This window comes from Staurois parvus, unplaced genomic scaffold (genome assembly GCF_062004578.1).
Source record: "Staurois parvus isolate SC_StPar_1 unplaced genomic scaffold, SC_StPar_1.0 ptg000168l, whole genome shotgun sequence".
Taxonomy (NCBI): Eukaryota; Metazoa; Chordata; class Amphibia; order Anura; family Ranidae; genus Staurois; species Staurois parvus.
The window spans coordinates 751,005-773,473 of record NW_028317964.1 but is presented as its reverse complement, the minus strand read 5'-3'; the positions used below and the strand labels follow the sequence as shown (position 1 = coordinate 773,473).

The following is a 22,469-nucleotide window of genomic DNA, read 5'->3' as shown; positions in this document are numbered from 1 at the left end:
CTGGCAGCGGCAGTGGCTGCAAGGGAGAAGAGGGAGGGCCAACAATGGAAGGGCCATAGTAAGTCTATGGGTGATGTTCCCACTTTCAGGCATTACCATCGTTGTTGAGAGCTCTCTCTTCTCCTCTGTAGCCACTGCTGGCTATTATAGGGAGATCCCATGACCAGAGTGGAGCGGCTTGAAATAGGTGAGAATAGGTGTTGTGCAGGGGAGAGCATTTTTAGATTTATATTAGGTTTTGCCTGAAATTCCACTTTAAATGTATTTCTAGGCAACACTTTTTTTTTAGTTTTGAATGGCGCAAAAGAACTCTAAAGTTGTTATGGTCTGTGTCCACACTGGGGAGATTCACCACTATGTCACGATGATTACTATCACCAAAAAAGAAAGTAAGGGGAAACCAAAAAAATTACAGTTGTTTCCACAACAAAAGGTAAGGGGAAATCTTCCAATTAGGTAATTTGTTCTAAGAAGAACTGTTTAAAAAGGGAAATTTCCCTCACTTTGGGAGATTTCCTCTAACTTCCGGTTGCATCTCTGGAAAAGGAAATAAAGGTAAATTTCCCCAATTGCACAGACAGCAAACGTTTTAATCCCTACCTACTCTGTTCAAAACTAAGATCACAACAAGTCACACCTATTTTGCAGATGTCACCATTATACTTTACTGGTGCATTTACCTGTCACAGGAATAAGAAGACTGGGATGAGACTAGTGTCTTTATTCAGCCACTAATGATGTAACTCTGCATGTATGCCGGAGTTACATTATCACAGCACCCGGCTCTATTCTCAGCTGTACACTGAGCTCCAAATGTGCAAATGCAAAACTTCCAATTCCTCTATGTTATTCAGTGTCAAAGATGTCCACCATGCGGTCCTGGCTTCGCTTTCACTATGGCGAATGTCCCCGGACCTAGAAGTGACGTAGTGACTTACGTTTCACCCAGCGGCGTCTTCAGGAAGACTTCCAGAAGATGCCGTTGGGCAAAACATACGTCAAAGCAGGACTATGTCACTTCTGGGTCTGGGGACGTTCAGCCATAGCGAAAGCGAAGCCAGGATTGCACGGCGGCCATCTTTGATATTCACAAGCTGCAGATACTGGTGCTGGTAATATAGGCACCGCTCCATGTGAGTGCAAAATCGTTTGCTTTATGCCCATAATGTGTATTGAATAAATGCTACACTTTTATATCTGTCTGGTTTATCGGAGCGGCCTGGCACCACATCTTAAGGATTAGCCTGCATTGAGTAACAGAGGAATCGGAGGTTTTGCCGAATATCCCATTACCATAGCTTCTGGTCCTATCAAAGGAAAGCTGCTGGAGGGGAGGAACATTCTAGGAAAGACTGAGAGGATGGTCCCCTATAATAACCAAAAAATGCATCTGACCACCTTAATTGGGGTCAAAAGGTCTGGTGAGTGAGCAATTTATTTACACCTTGCCAGCACATGGTGAAGATATAAAACTACTCACTTATTTGGGTCACATTATAGAGGAATAGAAAGGACTGTCACTTTTTTCAAAACTCAACTCACCTTTGGACTTTTATTGAATTTTATGTTTGTTTATTGTAAAGATAGTGGTGAATATAGCATCCACTATAGGTGCAATATATATAATGTTATGGTTTGGTTTAGGGGCTTGTTGTGAAACAAACCTCTTATATGTTCATGAACATAATTTATGTAGCACCTATTTATAATTATTGGTTTGCACAAGTGTGGTTATCCACTTATTAGGGGCAGCTGCATATTATACACATTTTTCATTAGGCGCCATAACAATCATTTTTAATTCACTAAAGGATAAGTTTACCTTTCGTAACATGTTACACCCATATTCAAGTTTTAACATGTAACATGTTACAAATCGGACCGTCCCCCCCGCTCCCCATTGTGACAGCTAGCGGGGGATCATCTCCTCCCCGCCAGCTGTCACAAATTTTAACAAAGGTGGCTCGGCCCGCCCGGTGGCATCACTCATTCGCAGTATTCTGTGAATGGGGAAACGACAAGTGCCTACAGCCTTTGAGGCTGTCGGCTTGTAGTTCTCAATGAACTACCATGGTGCTCATGTAGTTCATTGAGTCTTCCTGTCAGTAAGGATCTGTTCACTCATAAGAGATGTATGAGCAAGCATATACAGTGACAGATCAGAGGGAGACCTGCATGGCACCAGTGATCTGCTTATCCTTTAAATGGAGATTGCAACATTGAAACAAGACAGCAAGGGATTACTACAATAAATAGAATGAGGGAGTAGATGGGAGTGGTGAATCTATTCTGCAAACTGAAGAGGAAGGGATAGCTCCAAACGCTCAGGTGGGTGGCATCAAATGAAAAGGAGAGTAAGACCATACTAGGGAAAATGTCAGAATACTGATAACTACAACTTTATTACAAATAATTTGTACAATTAAAAATAGTTACATTTGTCATAACTTGTTAAAATATAGCATAAAGTAGACAACTACTACAAATAATATTTACAACAAGCAAATATTTATTGGTGATGATGTATAAAAATAGGGGAGATTCTGCTCAATTTTGATAGACATGTAGTTGAAAACAGCAAACCAAGTAACAAAAAAGCTGAATATAGTGTAAATAAAATCTAATCTTAGACCAGTGTTTCTCGATAAGATAAGGGTGTGCTGTCTGTGTTTATCAGATGTGCCACGCTGTGCCTGATACTTTTGCAATGCACAATCCTAACACCCACGTTCCTGAAACAGCTGTGTGTGTAAGCAGGTGTTGTAGAGACCATCGACTGGAACCAAAGATAGTCAAAGCAGAAGAATGTCACCAGCACATCGTGGATCTCCAATGTGGGTCCAGAGCTTTATTCAGCGATCACATTGTTACAGCAAATGCAACATTTCTGAGCTTTGCAGGACCCCTTCATCATGTCTGATGAAGGGGTTGGGCGAGACTCGGAAACGTTGCTCTTGCTGAAACAATGTGATCGCTGAATAAAGCTCTGGACCCACATTGGAGATCCACGGTGTGATGGTACTTTTGCAAGGCAACATTAATGACCATGGTGCAAGTAGATCGGCCCCCAGCACCATGGAAATGCATGATACTTAATCAGGGCGGCATTCAAGACAGCCACAGCATTCAGAAGGGGTGGAGGTCTACCTCCTTTTATATCTGCTTTCTACCAACTGCATTGCTGTACTGAAGATCAGAAGGTAGGACCCTCCTGTAAAAAGGTAAGGGGGATGGAGGCGCGGAAGAATCTGATGTTAAAGGGAAGAGGGGGGTGGGTGAATGAGGACTTTGATGTAAAAGGGGGTGGGGAAACTGAGGACATTGATGTAAAAAAAAGTGGTGAACTTAGGACCATGACCATGTAGACAAAATGGAGATACAAAGCACTTACACCAGGGTGGCCTCTCTGAACGCTGGCGCAGGGGAAGTGAAGAAGAAGAGAGGATTCTGTGAGGCAGGTAAGCATCGCCAGATGCATGGCGGTGTGAATCACATCCAGCTAATAAAAGTGGATAAACAATACAAAGTTTTGACAAACAAGGAACTCCATATGGATAGATCTGAAGTAAATATGATTAAAAATAAGGCTACTGATACTTTCTTTTTTTTAATTTTGGATAAGAGTGGGAAAGAGTATCCTCACTAGGTTCCTACTGCTGTTAGTGACCACCCTGGGGAAATTCCCATTTTTTTCCAGAGTCGTCACGAGACAATGTGGGAGAAAACCTCTCGGTGACACAGACCGCAATGAAAACACATCTTGCTTTCATAGAGTCAGGAGAATTTAAAATCTGTATCAGGTTTTTATTGCTGGCCTCATTCCAAATAGAGAAATTTTCCCCTTCTTCTATTAAAGCAGTTCAGAACCTTGCTCACTATCCGAAACTAAAAAAAAGTTCTGACTGCAATTTGACCGTAAAGAAAAGCCCAAGTTACAATATAGCATAAAAGAAGAAAAACATCAGCAATGAGGTTTGGGTTGGGGTCGATCATGAGTATGACCTAAATCCAGCTTGTTTGCTGAACAGGGAAACTCAATAAGCAGCTTGGCCACCCACCCAAACCTCTGGCTGCTTGCAGCTGAAGTCATTCATTTAGTGGTGGTATCACGTCTGCCACTAAAATACACCTTTCTGGACATTGTAAACAAGCTGATGGATGACAGGAATTTTGAATGACATCAATAGCCAAATTTGGTCATCACCATATTTGGTCAATCACACCTAGGATCACTGGTACTGTATTGACATTCCAGCAGTACTACGGAACTGTCATTTATGATGGAAGTAGCGTCTCGAGAGGATCATTGCAGCACAGATCATTCTGTAAGTGGATCAACAGGGCGTCATTCGTGATTGACATTGGATCTACATCACTGCATGATGTGATTGATTTTAGTTTTACATTGTGGGGCATTACTTTTTAATAGATAGCTTTTCATGGTGTGGTTGTTTTTACTTGCTCTTTTTTGTGAATGAGTAGCAAGGTGCACTCAAGATTCATTAATTTACGGAAGAATGGCTGAATATCTGGGGGCCACTCTATTTTAAAGGGACTTACGGATTTCGATAAATCGCCCACAGACTCCCATATCCACCAGGTCAGAGATATGGCGATGAGGTCCTTGTCCCCATCAACATAGGGACAAAGTGATTTACAGGGAAGTCTTCCCCACTGCAAGGTGCCCTTCCAATATTAACGGCATATGGTCTGCTATATTTCAGGAGCGATGGGGGGGGGGGGGCTGCATGTTTGGATAAAGGTTGGTCTGGTATAGCTACTGGGGGTGCCCATAATGCTTTTTTTGTTTTGTGCATGACCCCCCAACAAAATCCATGCCAGAACCTTACCTAGACATGCAGCCTGGCTGGTCATGAAAAGGGGTGCCAGCTAGTGTGTAACCCCCCCCACCTTCCTGAACCATGTCAGGTCACATGCAGTCAACACTTGTATGTGTGTATGGCTAAGGGGCTAAAAGTCCCCTGCCGCAAAGCACTTTACCCTCTATGGGCCTCATCCCCACACACATCTCTGGTTTGGTGAATGTGGGGGTCTTTGTGGGGAAAAAGGGGGCTTGTTGGAATGTGGAAGTCCCATCTGACATAAAGACGAATCACAGATAGCTGGCCTCCCCCTACATGAATGAGTAAAGGGTATGTAAATACGGTCAAGAAAATATTTTGCCAAAGAAGTCACCTCAGCCCTGGCTGGTTTGTTGACATTGCCATGGAGCTGTAATTTGCTATAAGAGTAACTTCAGAAGAAGATAACTGTGGTGTGGATTTTGAGGGCTTCCAGATTCCAATAAGCCACTCCACATCCACTGAACAGTATTTTTTTTTTGCATTGGTATATGTCCCACATGGCAGTTCCCAGCTATCCTTGCCCTTTTTTAAAGGTTCGTGATTTCCTGCTGGGTACGGTAAATGTCCAAAGAACTGTACTTTGTTCATATCGAGAGGGTGGTAAAACAAGGTGGTTGAGCCACAACCATCTACCTAAAAGATAACATGCAGCCACAGGAGGTATTGCAAGTGCCATAGCAATTTTAACTTGACATGTCAAGTTTGACATTAATGGGACCACGCGACAATCCCAAGCTAAGCACCAAGCATGCAGTGGTGTTTACAAAATTTAGCTTCATCTAAGCAAAAAAGCAGGCATTCAGGAGGCATCCACATCACCTCCTGAATGCCTGGAAGCCGCTGCTCTACCACCCTCCACCACATATTGCTTTTCAGAGGGGCAGTAGAGACTGCTGTCCATCAAAATGAGCTTTTATAGTTTCTTACAAAGTTTCTAATGTGCTGCATATAATTAACTGGAGGAAGGCATAGTTGGTTTACTACAAATCTGGAGTTTCACTTTAAGTTTAAAACGAATAACAGTTCTAATGTTATACAAGAATGTCCTTACAGTATTAACATATGAATAAATGCCTTCTAATATCAAAATACATTACATCAATATATTACTTTTTATCTTGTAATATCAAATAAGTGAACAAGCTCCATTTGCTTCCCACCTGTCAATAATAGTCATTGATTGACTGCATCAATGGAGTGCCGGTTCACACCCGAACATGATGTGTGAAACCAATGTTCCATGCCTGTTTCCTGCACTGCATTCCATAAACACTGGGTGTGTGATCTGCCTAGGGTGTCAGATTCCTAAGGACGCCCCAAATGCAGATCTCAAACGCATAGCATTTGCCTGCACCAGATCACATTTTTCTGTTCTACCATGCAATCCAGTTGCAGTGCATTTTTAAAAGCAGTGCATGCACTACTTTTTGCGCAATCCAGTGCAATTTCAGTCTATTCAGATGAATGGGCTAAAAATCACATCTCACTGAATTGTACAGGAAAGGGCTCTGCATTCCTATGCGATTTCTGGCATGAACCTACATTAAAACACATTTTTTTTTTAAAGCCAAAATTTCTCAAAGGGAAAAAGTTACTATAAGATTTCAGTTGTTCCTTCCTACAGTAATTTTTATAATAATTGCTTTCCTACATTATTTGCTGGGAATATTAGACATCATGGGGTTTATTTACTAAAGCTGGAGAGTGCAAAATCAGACTCACTTCTGCATAGAAACCAATCAGCTTCCAGGTTTCATTGCCAAAGCTTCATTGAACAAGCTCAGGTTAGAAGCTGATTGGTTTCTATGCAGAAGGGAGTCTGATTTTGGACTCTCCAGCTTTAGTAAATAAACCCCCATGCATCAGAAACACGATTTCTAGCCTGCGCTAGAAAAGTAAAAAGGTGCAACCAGTTGTTTTTTTTTTTGTTTTTTTTTACAATACCAACATTTTCAGCAAATTTTCTATATTTTATTAAATTTGAACTCCAGGCAAACAGCCAAAGATACAGTAAAAATATATACAGGAAAGTTTTATCCACCAAAGCATTTGCCGTCCATCTAGTCCCAAATCACAAAGCCCTGTCAGAAAACTGACCTGGTTTTTCTACTGAATTTAAGCAGGTTCCATCCTTGCCTCTAGCTTGTGACTGGAGAGTGAAGGAGCAGCAGTATATCAATGTAATCATCTCCCGCCTCCTGTCAGCTTGTTCATTGTCAGCACATAGCAGATTGTCTCAAAGTACCAGTCTCCCCTTTCCCAGTCTACTGGACAGGAGATTGCCATATTGGCATTTAAAATACATTATTTTGCAATGTATACATTAACAGTTGGTATATATGCCTGGTGTCCAGCTTTAGATCAATTAAAAATCTAAATTTGAAGAGGAAATATGGTAAAGAGCACTGACTGGCATGAGATTGTAGTGTTTTTTTACAACAAGCCATCAGCGTAAAGAAAATATAAATTATGTTACTGTACCTGAAGATCCTCTTGAATGGGTTTCAGCAAACTGTTTACATACAGAAGACAAGAATTCATTGACTTGTCGTAGAGACAAAGAATTGTGGAGAGTCTCCAGAGGATAAATGGTGGGGACCATAGAGCACCCTTCAAAACCTGTCAAAAAACACTAAAATATTAACACAGTCCCACATAATCAGACAGTTTATGAATTTATACAGAACAGAAAACAATCCGTAATCTATTTATAAAATCAATAGTAACTACTTTTTTTTTTAAATATAAAACTTAATTCTTAAATCTGCACTAGATAAAAAAAGGTTGAATTTGACTGTTCAATATCAGCAGCACCTCCAATTTAATTTTTATATAGTATCTTGAGGGTGATAAAAATCACTGTATGCTATTATGTTTATAGCTCACCCTCCAGTGGACTAAAGTACCTTACTTAAAAAATGTATTATTTTGAAACAAAAAATATAAGGTATTAAAATTAATTAAAGGTTTACTAAAGCTGACCATACAATCAGCCTGCCCATACAAGGATCGAATCATGGCCAGTCCTCGCTGAACCAGCTGGGATTCGATCCATGTATGGGAAGTTAATTGTACCCAAGTCTATCCATTGACCAACTTGGGTACAACCAGCCTGTCGTATTTTTTGACGTAAGATTACTGCAGCTAGCAGTAATCGTTGTGTTCTGCCAGCCGAGAAGGCGTACCACGATTCCCTCCCAGTGGCCGAACACAATAGTGCTGCAGGAGACATTCCCTCAACAACAATGAATGTGGAAGGTGGAAGAAAAAAAAATCAAATCATCTATGGGCTTCCAAAATGGATCAGGCAAAAAATAAACACGATAGAAAATATGATTAAATCCTCACCTCATGGCTATTTGTATTTTCTTAGCTCTTTACAACCTACACACTTTGTGTCCACCACTAACCAGTAGTGAAGCCTCCAATCCACCACCAGCCTGAGCTCTAGCAATAGACTACTCCCTCGAGAGCTACCGCATACTAAATAAGAACCTTGTTAAGGCTAACGTACAATTGCCTCAAGCAGAACCATCATCTGATACAGAAATTCTGGTATACTACAGAGAACCTTTGCGAGGTAGTAGAATAACAAATGAAAGATTTTAGGTGAAGGATCTTCTCAGTTAATACTAAGGAAGCTAAAGCAGAAAGTTATACATGAAGTTAGTGATAAAAACATTAAAGATGTTAAATGCTATGGAATTTTTCATTTTGCAGAGTTGTTCAACCTTGATTGCTCACTGGGCCCTCCTTACTGAATGGGATATTCTCTACCCCCCCATTCTCACCCATTCAGGCATGGTTGGAACAGGTGTCAGGCTGCTCATAACCAACCTGTGTACTACCCTTATATTCTTAGAGAGAATATAAATACAAATGGTCTTCTACTCTTGTTGCCTTGAAAGACATACTACTCAATATAAAGAATCTGCTTACACAGAGGCAGCACATCTCATTGTGAACAATTCAACTTTATTCAAATCTAACACATAATCCAACAAAAACAGCAAGCACAGCTCTGTAATGATTTCAATACCAATGCTAATGTAATTCTATGTGCCCCTCCAAATTGATAATAAATATCTATGGCCACACTATCAGATGTATCAACATCAGCCATGGGTGATCTTTCCAAGACACACACAGATGAACCTGCTCATCTTCATCAATACCTCTGTTAAGGAGATCTAGCTATCATTCCTATTATACATGCACTCGACTCCACAATTAATTCAGACCTTGGTAGATCCCAATATTACCAAATACGTACAAACATAAGAAGTCCTCAGAAGTGTCTTGCAATATTGGTGGGTGTTTCAAATCACATGGTGCGCATCCAGCATCAAAAGTCAAAGATGCAGCCCCACTACCAAATCTATTTTTCTTCTTCTCAATTAGCTTTATTTCACTGGAAACAATGCTGTCCAACAGTCCTCCTCCTCCAATAGAAGAGTGATATTGTCCAGATATCGCAAGACACATTTGAGGAGTTCTCACATTTGTATGTATTTGATCTTCCATTAATGCAATGCTGTATATAATCTTAAAAAATGGGAATAAGTAGATTTCTTTTGCTGACCTTCCCTTCTGAAAAAGAACTCTGATGAACTGGCAGGAGGATCACCAGGTAAATACTAATTAGTAACCTTTTTTTCTCCTTTACAGAAAACAGCACACATCAGATCATGCTTTTTGAATCACTAAATTATGATTTTTTTTTTTATGCCAGAGGAAGTTGGATCATGAACATTTTATGAAATAAGACAGCAATTGCAGACTGTGTTTCTTTCAGTAGTTCACTCTAGTGAATTCCCTATAGAGGTTATAGGTTTTATAGGTTCAAATGTACTTTGTGCCTATCATGGCCATAAGTGAAGGATAATCCACCATCCACCAGGAAAGACCAAATGGACAGTCAGGTTCTGCACCATTCAAAATGAAGAAAACCCGTTTACAGCAGAACTAGAAAGGACTAAACAAATCACATGAAAAGAGTATACTGTATTTTTTGTGCACTTATTGACCATATATAACCCTCACAAACATTGCCATGCCCAAGCATGGTGTATGTAAATTTTGGAAATACATAAATGTAAGTAACAGTATTTTTCTTTTTTGCCTTGTACCTACAGAAGACAAGCTGGGCCACACAAATATAAAAAACAGGGCAGTTTTCTGGAAAAAAAATTCTTTACAGAAATTCCCTGCTTTAATAAAGGTAGCAAATACTCTATATAAAATAACTGTATTAAGGTAAGTACATATATCTTCTAAGCTGTCTACCTACTGTATTCAGATTTAAAAAAAAAATGTGAATGTTTATTCATTTTAAATACTTACATGAATGAAATTAAAATGAATGACAAATCTTTGAACATAATCACTATGTATTATGGTAAACCCCAGTAATATTCCTAGTGGCCCATCAGAATGAATCTACTTTTGATATGACAATATATAAAAATCTGATTCCTATAATTTTCTGTACCTTTCTCTATACACTGTCTGAAAATTAGTTTTGTTTTAAACACAGTCAATTGCATTATTCATATGACAGAGTACTAATTCACAATTATATTAGCTGGCTATGATAACACACATTTCATTCTTAGTCTGTCACTGGCACCTTGGTCCCTCTATTATGTAGGTGACCATTCTAGGAACAAAAAGGTTAATGAAAAATGAATAGAATCTCTACTGAATAAGTTTAAGAAGTCAGATGAACAAATTAATTAGGATCCATCACATGGAATATGGAACAGCTACAGCAGCAAATTATAGGGAGGTGTAGCTCTACCTAATCCATGGTTGTACTACTTGGCAATTCAATTACAACATTTTATTGGGGCACTTTCCAACCCTCAAGATGACCCTGATGCTTGGCCTCCTTCTACTCTGTCAATTGTACACTATTTTACCAGAACATCAGACCTTCCTGCAGGTCTAAAGTCTCTTAAATTCAGTACGTCTAATAAGCTGTATTCCATGTACACTCTTATGCAAAAATATGGCTCAAATTGAAATAACTGCAGGGCATGAAAGGTTTTATCAGCTATAGCCCCAGGTGAGATAATGGCTTGTACCCTGAACTGGCTAAACTTACTTCAGCCTCCGTGTGGGACAGTGGGGTATTATGCACCTTAGGCACATTTTCAATGACAGCTCTATCATACCCTCTGTTTAGCTGAGTAATAGATATAACCTCCCTACACATATGCAGTTTTACTATTTACACCTTTGCCAAGCAATAAAGGCCCAGGGTGCACCAAAAGGCTGGCATATCTCCCCCACGCCTATTTTTAAATTACACTTAATCGATTATTGATACTAAGGGCTTTATTTCTCACTGCAATGAGGTGCTCCTACTTTCTTATTTAGAAAGTTCCCCCTCCTGTAGGGCCAAAGAGTGTACTAGAGTCAGTACCCCTTAGTTCTTTAAACACTGTACAGAGGCTCTCACAGCTTTACATTTTGCTGCAAGCTCATTTTACACTCAAGCGGTTACATCACAAGGGAGTGCTACAGACCTCTATCTGAAAGAAGTGCTGTAGAGATCCTGGGATCTCATACACTTATTGTGGTAGTGCCCCAAATTATACTGCTATTGGATGGAGGTTGTGGCCACAAGTAATATGGTTTTCTAATATTCCGATGGACCCCAAATGTTGTCTCCTGGGTGTTCTAGATCATTTTGATCTATAGGACTTTACTAAAGCAGCAGCCTGTAGAGCCCTGTTTCTAGTTATGAGACTTAATTTACAAAACTGGAAGGGTGAGTAGACCCTGACACATCGAGTGGATCAATTATGTGGGCGATACCCACTGCCTGGAACACATAATATTCATACAGAGAGGTGCCCTAGACATTTCGAGAAGGCATGGGGTTGTTGGTTGGCTGTACAAGGTCTATCTTGATCTAGTTCTGGACAGAATTTTGTAATCCTATATGTGTATTACATAGTTGACTGTACCCAATTGTACCGTTGAAATGTCAGTTGTATCTGCATATTATAGGTGGTTAGGAATGATGTCTTTAACTTTACTTCTTGTATTGCATTTGCCATATTTTGTATATTTCAGTATATATAGTCATGTTTGGTGTGCTCTGTTTTTACACATGCTGTCACCATTTGTTTTGGAAACTTGTTCATGCTTTTGCACGTGTATCTTTACCTGATCTTTTTAGTTCAATAAACATATTCCTGATTTAAACAAACAAAAAAACACATGGAATCTAGAATGAAAGCAAGGAAGATAATTTTCATATTTATTATTCTCAAAAATGTCCCATTTGCAGCACATTGACACCTAGGTGCGGTAATTAAGACTAAACTGTACAGAAGACTGATAATTGGCAGTAAATTTAAAATAATGAAATGGTGAGTGTGCCCATCCAATGTGAAATTTGTAACAGGAAAATAAAACATAAAACTAAATGGGTATGAAAAGCAGCTACTCAAAACTCTTAACTCACATAAATCAAGACACTATATATGGGAGCAGCGCTTAGAACTATCCATCCAAAATGCTGACCATGAACAAAAAAAAGTATCTTGTAAACAATAAGTGTTCAAATGTCCAGAAGGACATATTGATTTTTACCTAAAAAAAAAGTCAACTACATTACTAACAAATGAAAAAAAAGTAGCCACAGACACAAGATGATCACTGCCTGATCAAGTTTGAAAACTGACAGTTATCAGGTGAAAAACATGGGGATGTACCACAGACTCACTACACCAGGAGATATGTCTTTAGAGCAAAAGACTATCATCTGGGTTGATGATGGCCTGGCATGGAATGATACATAATGTAATATGCAACTCCAAATGACACTGCAGCCGAAACTTTTTTTTTTTGGATAGAATAGGGGAAGTGTTAGTATCTTCTGTCAGTTTTTATTGCAAAGTCCATTGGGGTGTTTTTTCTTACTTCTTGTCCTGGTGACGAGACAGTGAGATAAAGATCTCCCAATAGACTGCAATAGAAACAGGACAGAAGATCCAAAAATATGCAAACTACCTTAACTATGTTATAAAGGGGAATACATTTTGCAGTAGCTGTGAGATCAGCTAGTACAAAAAAACACTAATTTGAATCACGTTTACAGTAGCCTTGCTGTATTCAGAGCAGACACTTTACATTTTCTACTTCACCACATTACTATACATCGTAGGTATGAAAACCTTGTAGAGTGTGAATCGGTGGTTGGTTTATGTGGCTGTCGCCGCTTGGAGCTGTTTGCAGGCAACCCATGTTACACTATGGAAATGCTGCAGGTCCTAATTTGATAGGCATATGGGTGCAGGTGTACAGCCCTGAACACAGACAGTGAGCATTCAGGGCCACTTCCCCATTCCTTCACACCTGTCAGATTAAAACCTGTGTTCATACAGCTGCTGTGTCCGCATAGTGTAACAGGTGGCTCCAGACACATGAACAATCCCCTCATTCATACTGTACAGGCTAGAGGACCTGTGTGAATGTGGTATTTTTGACAATTTTTTTTTCCTCAGCCTAATTTCAATGGGCTGCCTAACGTGTGGGAACATGCAAAAATACGGCAGGCATATTATTTTAAAAGTGTGTTGCACCTAACTGCACAGTAGTGTGGTGCCATGCGTTTTGGTGGCTGTGAATGCATCTGTGTTTACTAGATGTGTGGAGGTGCAATTAAGTATTCATGGCACCTGCACACATCTGCAAAGGGTATTGCGTTTCTTTGCTGTGCAGGAAAATACATATTCTTGCATGTGTTTCTGCACCACAAATGGTGTGAACAAGTTCTAAGGGCCGGTTCACACTATAGAAACGCAGTTTAGACATGTTCCGGATGCGTTTTTGCACGTGCATTGTTAATGTGTTTTTAGCACGTTCCGGTGTGTTTTTAACATGTTCCAGTGCGTTTTTTATGCATTCCAGTTAATGTTTTCCCCTCTCTTTTCAGTTTAATTAGGGATATGTGCGTTCCAGTGCATTTTTGGTGCGTTCCAGTGAGTTTTTGATGCGTTTTACCGTGTTACGGTACAGTTCTGTGCAGACAAAATGCCTATGCCAGCTGTTCTTTTTTTCTGCAACTGCAACGCACTGGAACTGCAAGCACTGATGTGAACTATGACTTTGACAACCAGATAACCTACTTTCTGTGTGTTTTGGATGCAGAAAAAAGCAACTAAAAGGCATGTAGTGTAAACTGGCCCTAAAGGTTATTATAGGAAAGGGAACGGGACTGACCAGGAATTGTGAATGCAATCAGACTAGTGGTGAGATACAATTAGGAATCTTATAATAATGCTAGATTTGAGCTGTAGGTGATAGGAAAAGGGGCACATTAACTAGTAAATAATTAAATAAAAAGAGTTGAGCAGTGATATATAGATTTGCAGAGGGAACAGGTAAAAGTGTGTGTGTGTGTGTGTGTGTGTGTAGGGGGGGGGGGGTTAAGTTGTAGAAGGAGAGGTTTGTAGCAGTGAACAGAACAGGATCAGCAGTCTGGGGGAGAGGAGAGAAACATAGCTGCAATCAAATACAAACAGAAGGAAATGTGAAAGTGTCAAACCTGTGGAGCAGACCAGGAGCACAGCTAACATCACAACACTGAGCCGCTGTGTGATAGAATGACAGGAGGCTAACAATGGAATTTAGCAGCTGCAGATGGGCTTGTCAGCTGCCTGGGCCCTCCTCTGCAGGTGATGGGGCCAGGCCCCCTACAGGAGGGCAGGGGGTACCACCTTATCAGCGGCCCTGTGTCTAGCCTTTCAAGGAGCTAGACTGCCTGTCGATTGGGCCTGACCTGCTAAAGTAGCTAAAGAATAAATTGTCAGTATATTGCGTTAAGCTAATGGAAGCCTTCCAATGTAGACATGAGACATGCACAAACTACTGAATATGAAGAGAACAGTTCTAAAGACAAGTGACCAATACAGCTAATTCTAGTTTGCATTATGAACCATATTAATCTTCTATGCATAACACACAACTGACTGCACATGTACTGTTTATCTGGTCTTCATTTTTTGCAATGATGAAACACACACATTTATATGGAGTGTTAAAAATTACCTATAAACACAATGGGGTTGATTTACTAAAACTGGAGAGTTCAAAATCTGGTGCAGCTGCGCACGGTAACCAATCAGCTTTGAACTTCAGCTTGTTTAATTAAGCTTTGACAATAAAACCTAGAAGCTGATTGGCTACCATGTACAGCTGCACCAGATTTTGCACTCTAGTTTTAGTATATCAACCCAAATGACGACTACAAAGAAACTGAATGCAAGCTAGCACATTCATACTGATACACAAAACCACTCATATGATGTAGACAAAAAAAAAAAAGAACTACACAAATTCAAAGATGATCAGGTACGTTCAATGGCAGTAACAATAACAGATGATGAAATATGTAAAATCATTTTGTAGTGGGTTAGAGGAAAAAATTGGATTTGCACGTACACCACAACATACTGTACACAGAAACTCTATTGTAGATATTTTCATAATGTCATGCTTTTTCACATGCAACTGGTCTATACTTTAGGTAGCAAAGAAGTGCTCTAAGTCCTTTACCTAGGATTCGAAATGCAGACAACTGGTTACATGCATACAAACAATGAAGTTTGTTCCACTGCAAATTTTGGAAAAACAGGGTTATTTCTTTCAAATGTCAGAAAATCTAATGATTATGACTGTATGTGTTAACCTGTAACTGCTAATCATGTTTGTATGTGTCTCCCTATCTAGGAGGCTGGCAAGCAATCTTTCAGAACTCCAAAATGTCGGCTAAAATTTTGGCTGTCTTGCAACTTGGATTTGTTTAGTCTCTATATATATTGATGTACATGTGTATTTATACACTCGTAAAATCCTTATTGGAGACTGAAACTTGCATTTATTTACCTGATGGAGGCATACCGTTTCCCTCCACCATCATAAAACATAAATTACCCATTCTTTAATAATGACTTTATTGTGGGTATTGTTAATGAAAAATATGTTGTTTTCCGACAGAAAAGAAATAAAAAGATTATTTATTTAGGTATGGAATATAATGGTAGGCATGCAGTAAAATACAATGAAAATTACCACACGCAAGCAACATGGCAAACCAATCAGTGTTTTACTTCCGCTATGCAACAAACATTGCAGCTGCACTAAAATCAAAACGTTCACTCAACTTGCCTTAAATCTGAAATCAGAGCTAAATGAACATGATCTAAACAGAAGGGGAATTTGTATTATTTTGGTGTCCTTTGCGTATTCGTGTTCCAGATCTGTACTTTGCTTGTCTGCAGTAGATTTCTGTAATAAAGACCAATCACTGCTGCTTTCTTTCTGTGTGCAGGGTGACTAGTCTTGTATTCACCCCACTATAGCTTCTTAGTACTGCACCCGTGGTGCATTTTTGATGCGGTTTTTGAGTCACATCATGTTAAAATGCACCAAAAACAAGATATAAATGTGGCAAAAATGCCTATGCAATACTTATGCATTTGTGCGGCAGATCAGTGTGAAAGTAGCTTTTAAATCACTAACTGGGCTATTTTTGATCAAAACAAATTATGGATTAAAAGTCCAAATCAATAATACATACTGTAAATCTGAAAAATTCTGACTTCTCTCCTAAACCTCAATAATTAGCCAAAGGTAAAATAAACCTTTTCTCAAGACAATCTTGGAATCTGGCAAAGGCGATTCTTAAAGTGAAACTTTAGTCAGGAAATTAACTCTTGCTAGATTGCTTCATGCTGGCCCCTTTTGCAGGTATAGCTATGAAAAACATTACAAATAAGTGCCTATAATGTTTAATATCTACTTATGCACTGTGTCACCCTGCTCTGCACATGCTCAATTGCTCTATATTTTTAGGCACTGTGCCGAATTTGTAGAGGCCGATCTGTTGACAGCCTAAAGATTTACATCTGCTCAGAACTCAGGGCTTCAACAAAATGGCAGCCTCCGGCATGAATAAACAGGAGCAGGGCTGAAGGCAATTTACAGCACACACTAATTTTCATAGCATAATTATTAATATGGAATGTATGTTTCTTGCTAAAGAACATTCTTTTTTTTATGAAGTAGTTATGGGTTATTTTCTGCTTTAGGCTGGCCATTAGAAGATTGCTGAATGTTCAAGCACCAGGCAACCACCTTCAGGAAAAATGTCTTGGCCACCATGTTCCTAGACAATATACCATGCTTATCAACAATGTTAGAGAACTTCCCTCATAATTACATATACAGCTGAATGAGTAGAGTTTTTACTGTACATTTGATGGGAAAAAAGTACTCTCTAGATCAGGGGTGTCAAACTGGGGCCCTCCAGCTGTTGCGAAACTACAAGTCCCATCATGCCTCTGCCTTTGGGAGTCATGCTTGTAACTGTCAATCTTGCAATCCCTCTTGGGACTTGTAGTTTGGCAACAGCTGGAGGACTGTCAGTTTGACACCTGTGCTCTAGATGATGAAAATAACTATAATATTAAATAAAACGAAACCTCAAATTAAGTAATTTTAACTGAATTTTAATTTTAACTGAACATACTGTAATTCCACAGTACATTTTTCAGGTCTTTGAAAGGCACTGTTGTTTGGATCTATCTTGAAGTTGGAAGCTAACATTAAAGGATATTTACAACTTAAGCAAAGATTTAATATACTGCAGTCTCTCAAACCTTAGATGTGGTTGTTGGATTTGTTTTCATTTTTCAGGCTAAGAAGAGTTTCAACAAGTACAGAAAATACCAGTTGATCCTATCAGAAATGCCTTGTCACTTCCTGGGAGTTGAATTAACAATGTTATCTTCCTTTCCAGGCAATTGTATGTAAACTACTAATGCATTGCCCCCTGAGTAAAGAGAGTAATAGGTGTTTGTAGCTCTGTCCTAGGGTTGTCTCATTCAATAGATACATTTAAGTGAGTAAAAATAGTCACTCTAAGACTGGGAGTGTGTTATTCACAGATTTACCAAGTAAAAATATAGGGAGAAAAAAAAAAATTCAGAAAAAAAGAAAGTAATTGCAGCCAATATATCTGAGGAATGGTAAGCTGCAATAAATTACAATATATTTGGGTTTAGATATGCTTTAAGCATCTAAGCCTACTAAGGCCTATTCATTTGTATATAAGTTTCCCATTCTTTTTATTAGCATCATAAAACATATACCCTTTTTGGGGGACAAAAATACTTTCTATGAGCTGTACTGTCTTGAAAATATGGTTTTCTTTTTATTTTTAATATATATTTTATAAAAGGATAAAACAATATATCAAAATGAAACACAGAAGATTTTTGTCTAGTTTTATCAGGGTTAGTTTTTAAACAGCTACTGTTACTGTAGATAAATGGTGCAAACTTTATCATATGATTTGCTCTATTGATAATTACACTAAAACGGTGTTTCTGGTACAAAGCATGGCATGTTATTTATAAATTAATTAGAGGTGCAGGAAAAAGTGTACTAATTAGTTTGTCCCTCACTCCAGCACTGTTCTTTTCTGCCCACAGCTCTGGTCTTCCAGCAGTCCCTCAGCCTGGTCACATACTGTGCAGGACTATTAACCCTGAATTATGTGTGAGGAGGCAAGCTTGGCCTAAAACATCCTTGAGAGGATACTGCATTGGTCCATTTCCATGGAGGGAGCCAATCAGAGCAAAGAATAAGGTAAGTGTTACACCTTATCCCTGCAGCTCTAGACCAAATGGGCATTTAACCATTCCAATGCAGGTGATCCCACAGTCTAGGGAAGAGTTTAACTAATTCCTGGAGATCATCTTTAAATGTATTTTGAGCATGAACAAAGCACACTAAAATGGAAAAAGTTTAGTCAATAATGGTAACATGGAAAAAAAATAGCAATGATGTAAAAGATAAGGGAAAGAAACTAAGAAGACAATTAGGACTGATGACATTTAACTAAGGGTTAATACAGTGTAAATATGTACAATATTTATTAAATAAAGAAAAAAAATCACTTGGCCAATGGTATTGACATTTTCTACAGATCTAGCATCCCACCCCCTAGACGTAAAAACACTAAACAATGATTCTTTAGACCCCATATCTCTCCTCTGTCCTCTAAAGAATCTTACCAAAGTATCTGATCAGTTTGATCAGATACCGTATAAGCCGATGATGAATTCTCGTCACTTCCGCTTTCTGACATCACGGAAGAAGGGTGGGCACTCTTCTCAGGTAACCGCTTGCCCACCACCCTACAGTAGAAGTACTGCTACAGGTGGCAGGGCTGCGCAAAATCATGTGTATATATATGTGATTTGCATTTCCAGGTAGGGGGTGCACTCCACCCAACCCGATCCACTATTGGGGATGTCACCCGGGCCAGACGGCACTTGGCGATCATTGGGGAAAGCTGACAGGGGAGAGATCTGTGTGTAAACAACAAAGGTCCCTCTCCTGTTAGCAAGGACATGCTGCTTTGTATTTCTCTGCACAGCAGAACAATACAGAGCAGCATGTCTCCGTAGTAAAACACACAAAGCACACAGTTAACCCTTTGATTGCCCCAGATGTTAACCCCTTCCTGCCCAGTTTCATTAGTACAATGTCAGTGCTTTTTATTAGCACGCATTTAGCACTGAATTAGTGTCACTGGGGATGTCAGTGGCAGTTAGTCAAGTTTCCACCCAGTGTCAGATTGCCTGCCACAGTCCCACTATAAGTTGCTGATCGCTGCCATTACTGGTATAAAAAAATAATTCCAGTATATATAACGCAATTTGTAGACGCTATACCTTTTACATAAACCAATTAATTTACACGTATTGGGATTTTTTTTCGCAAAAAAATAAAAAAACACTGAAAGAAAGCTTTATTTGAGGGGAAAAAAGGACAAGCTTCATTTATGTACAGCATTGCATGACCGCACAATTGTCAGTTAAAGTAATGCAGCGCTGTATCGCAATAAATGGCCTGGTCAGGAAGGGGGTAAATCCTCTGGAGGGAAAGTGGCAAAGTGACCGAACCAGTCACTTTGTTAACGGACTCCCCAATGAGAGCGTGTCGGTAAAGGTGGCTGCAACGGGTCCCCGCCACCTGTAAAATTCATCCAGTAGCTGTATAGCTATAGCTTCAACTATGATCCCTATATAATCACCTCAATACTAGGCTGTGTGTGTGTGTGTGTGTGTGTGTGTGTGTGTATAGCCGATATTGAGGTAGTTGAAGTGTATCTGCATCCAGAATGCTTTTACTGGCTACTGTACCCGTCCCCTAAATTGCTAGGTTAACTGACAAAATAGACATATCCTCCAATGGCCCAGGGATAATAAATGGACAGAAGTAAAGCATTGTGCATTATATTGCCATTATATAAACAGTTAGGGCTCTTTCACATTAGTGAGGCCCTGCAATGCCCTCTGAAGAGTGATCTGCCTTCAAACTGCTTTTCAGAGGCCATTTGACAGGCAAGGAGGAGGCGCTGATCCTCCAGAAAACCGTGCTCCCTAGGGTCCAGTGGTGGACTGCTCTTGTCTATGGAGTGTGCTGATGCCAGGAACAGTCCATTTTAAAACCGCTGGACCGTGGGGGACAGAGTCCATGGGGACCGGTCTTGTGCAGGGAGGATCGGCTGGTCAGGTAAGTACATCTCTGCTGTCCTCTCCCCTAGAACAAAATGACCAGTTAATCCGTGCAGTGCAGGCACTGCACAGGGGAAAATTTTTTGCCTAGAGTCCTGCTTTAAACTTCATATATATCTTGAAGACCTGTCACAGAGACCTCTACATCCAAACTCCACCCACCCGGCTACTTCTTTTATAAAGGTAGCAGAGTTTGGTGCTGGAGTACTCATATATTTCATATCACAGAGAAGGCACCAAATGGGACATTCCCTTACTATGTTGTAATGGACATTGTTTAAGTTGTCAATAAGAGGAATTCTGTTGGAACATAAGTAAGGGTTTAATTTCAGACTATCTTCTTTCAATACTTTTTTGTTACCATTTTTTGGTGTTCCAACGTCTTTGGAGGCTGTGATCATACCTATGTATCTATCAATGTAGCAACCCATAATTACACCTGAACTACAGACTGAAACACATATAAATAAATAAAACAAAAACCTGTTTACATTATTCTTTCATTACACACAGCAACCAAGCAAAGCTCATGAGGTGCAAACTTAGAATCTGAGCAGCCAAATATGACTGAATGCAACAGAAAATGCACAAAAAGCAAACCACTGCAGGATGATTGAGGCAGGTTAATAACCAAACAGACATGTAAAGGCAGTTGTCTGAAACCGTAGTGCAGTTGTTTCGAATTATTTCTCAGCGCACTTAGCATTCCATAAAGCAGACAGTAGTACTGTCCCTGCCATAACAGCAGAGGGCACAGCGTCAAGCGTGCAGTACCGTAGAGGCACTCCAAATCGTCCTGGCCCGAAATCAGCCAGTTCTTGAAGAGACGAAGGTGGTAGGAGCACTGGTGCAGGTGGTGGGCCATGGCCCCATCCAGACAGATGTTCCGAGTCTGTGGGTAGTCAGAGGAAAAGCGGCGCAGCAGCTGGGTGACCTCGTGGTCTTCCAGGCATTCTACAGGAAAGTGGCCCACAACAAGCGACAAGGAAAAAGAAAAGCGTGAGGATGGCAAGATGAAAAGGGAGAAAAAAAAGCAAAATAAACATGTGATGAAGCATCTGGAAATGTGTAAAACAGCAGATGGAAGATCCTCATGAATCATGCTAGAAAGAAAAATAAATGTTAACAGCTTATGCCACAGAGGCTTTAGAAATACATTACCCTGCCACTTTTGGGTAACAGGTTCTACCTAAACTTTAAATAAAGCTAATATGGTATTAAATCTAATGGCTCATTCTGACGAGAGGTGAGCTGTGTCTTGTAGGTGCAGCTCACATCTCTGCATCTCCCAAGAAGCATAGATGAGTTTTGCTAAAAGAATGAAGGTCAATGCCCATAGCTGTGGCGACTTGCATTATATTGAAGCAACAGCGCCATTCAACATAAGCAAAGCCCATCTACATGCTCAGTAAATGCAGAGTGGTGAGTTGTGTCTGTAGGATGCAGTTCATTGCTCATCTATATGAGCCCTAGGTACTATATATTGCTGTGAATAATGTTCTCTCATTATACACCATATAGGAAACAATTCCCACTCACTGTAAAGAACACATTGTGCTAAACAAACTCATCTCTGTTAGCTTACTCTTAAAACAAACACATATGTCTGTTGAATTAATGATGATAAACTATATCTTAATGTTGAAGTATATCATATGCAATTTATCCATTAGCTTTTAGTTTAGTTTGTTTTTAACATCAATATAAAAATACAGCAAGAATAGATGATTATCATCATTAACAGTATGCTGTATTTAGCTGCCATTTGTGTTCAGAATTTCTATTTGGCCTACTGTTGCTTCACAGCTCAGTGGTATAATTTCTTGAAAATACTTTGCAAAATGTTACCTATATGTGCACATTTCAACTAATTGAAATCAACAAACATTTTCATTGCATTTAACATCAGCTATAGCAACATTAGGAGGCTTACATATAGTCATATACATTTTCTTTATACTTTTTTGCTGTTAGCATAGTTGCTAGTAGGATTAAAGGA

At 39.5% G+C, this 22,469-nt stretch overlaps 1 protein-coding gene across 28 annotated transcripts in view; it reads right to left on the bottom strand.

The window, feature by feature from the left end:
- The window catches only part of PPIP5K1 (diphosphoinositol pentakisphosphate kinase 1), a 239,393-nt gene that overhangs the window by 5,756 nt on the left and 211,168 nt on the right, over positions 1 to 22,469 (bottom strand). For 14 of the 28 annotated variants that reach the window (XM_089676362.1, XM_089676365.1, XM_089676368.1 and 11 more), the window contains 3 exons: positions 21,245 to 21,424; positions 7,347 to 7,484; positions 3,392 to 3,499 (listed from right to left, as the gene is read on the bottom strand). In XM_089676362.1, coding sequence (XP_089532488.1) covers positions 3,392 to 3,499; positions 7,347 to 7,484; positions 21,245 to 21,424 — 426 coding nt within the window. The remainder of the gene's footprint in view (positions 1 to 3,391; positions 3,500 to 7,346; positions 7,485 to 21,244; positions 21,425 to 22,469) is intronic. The other 14 variants (XM_089676373.1, XM_089676374.1, XM_089676378.1 and 11 more) reach the window with 2 other exon arrangements.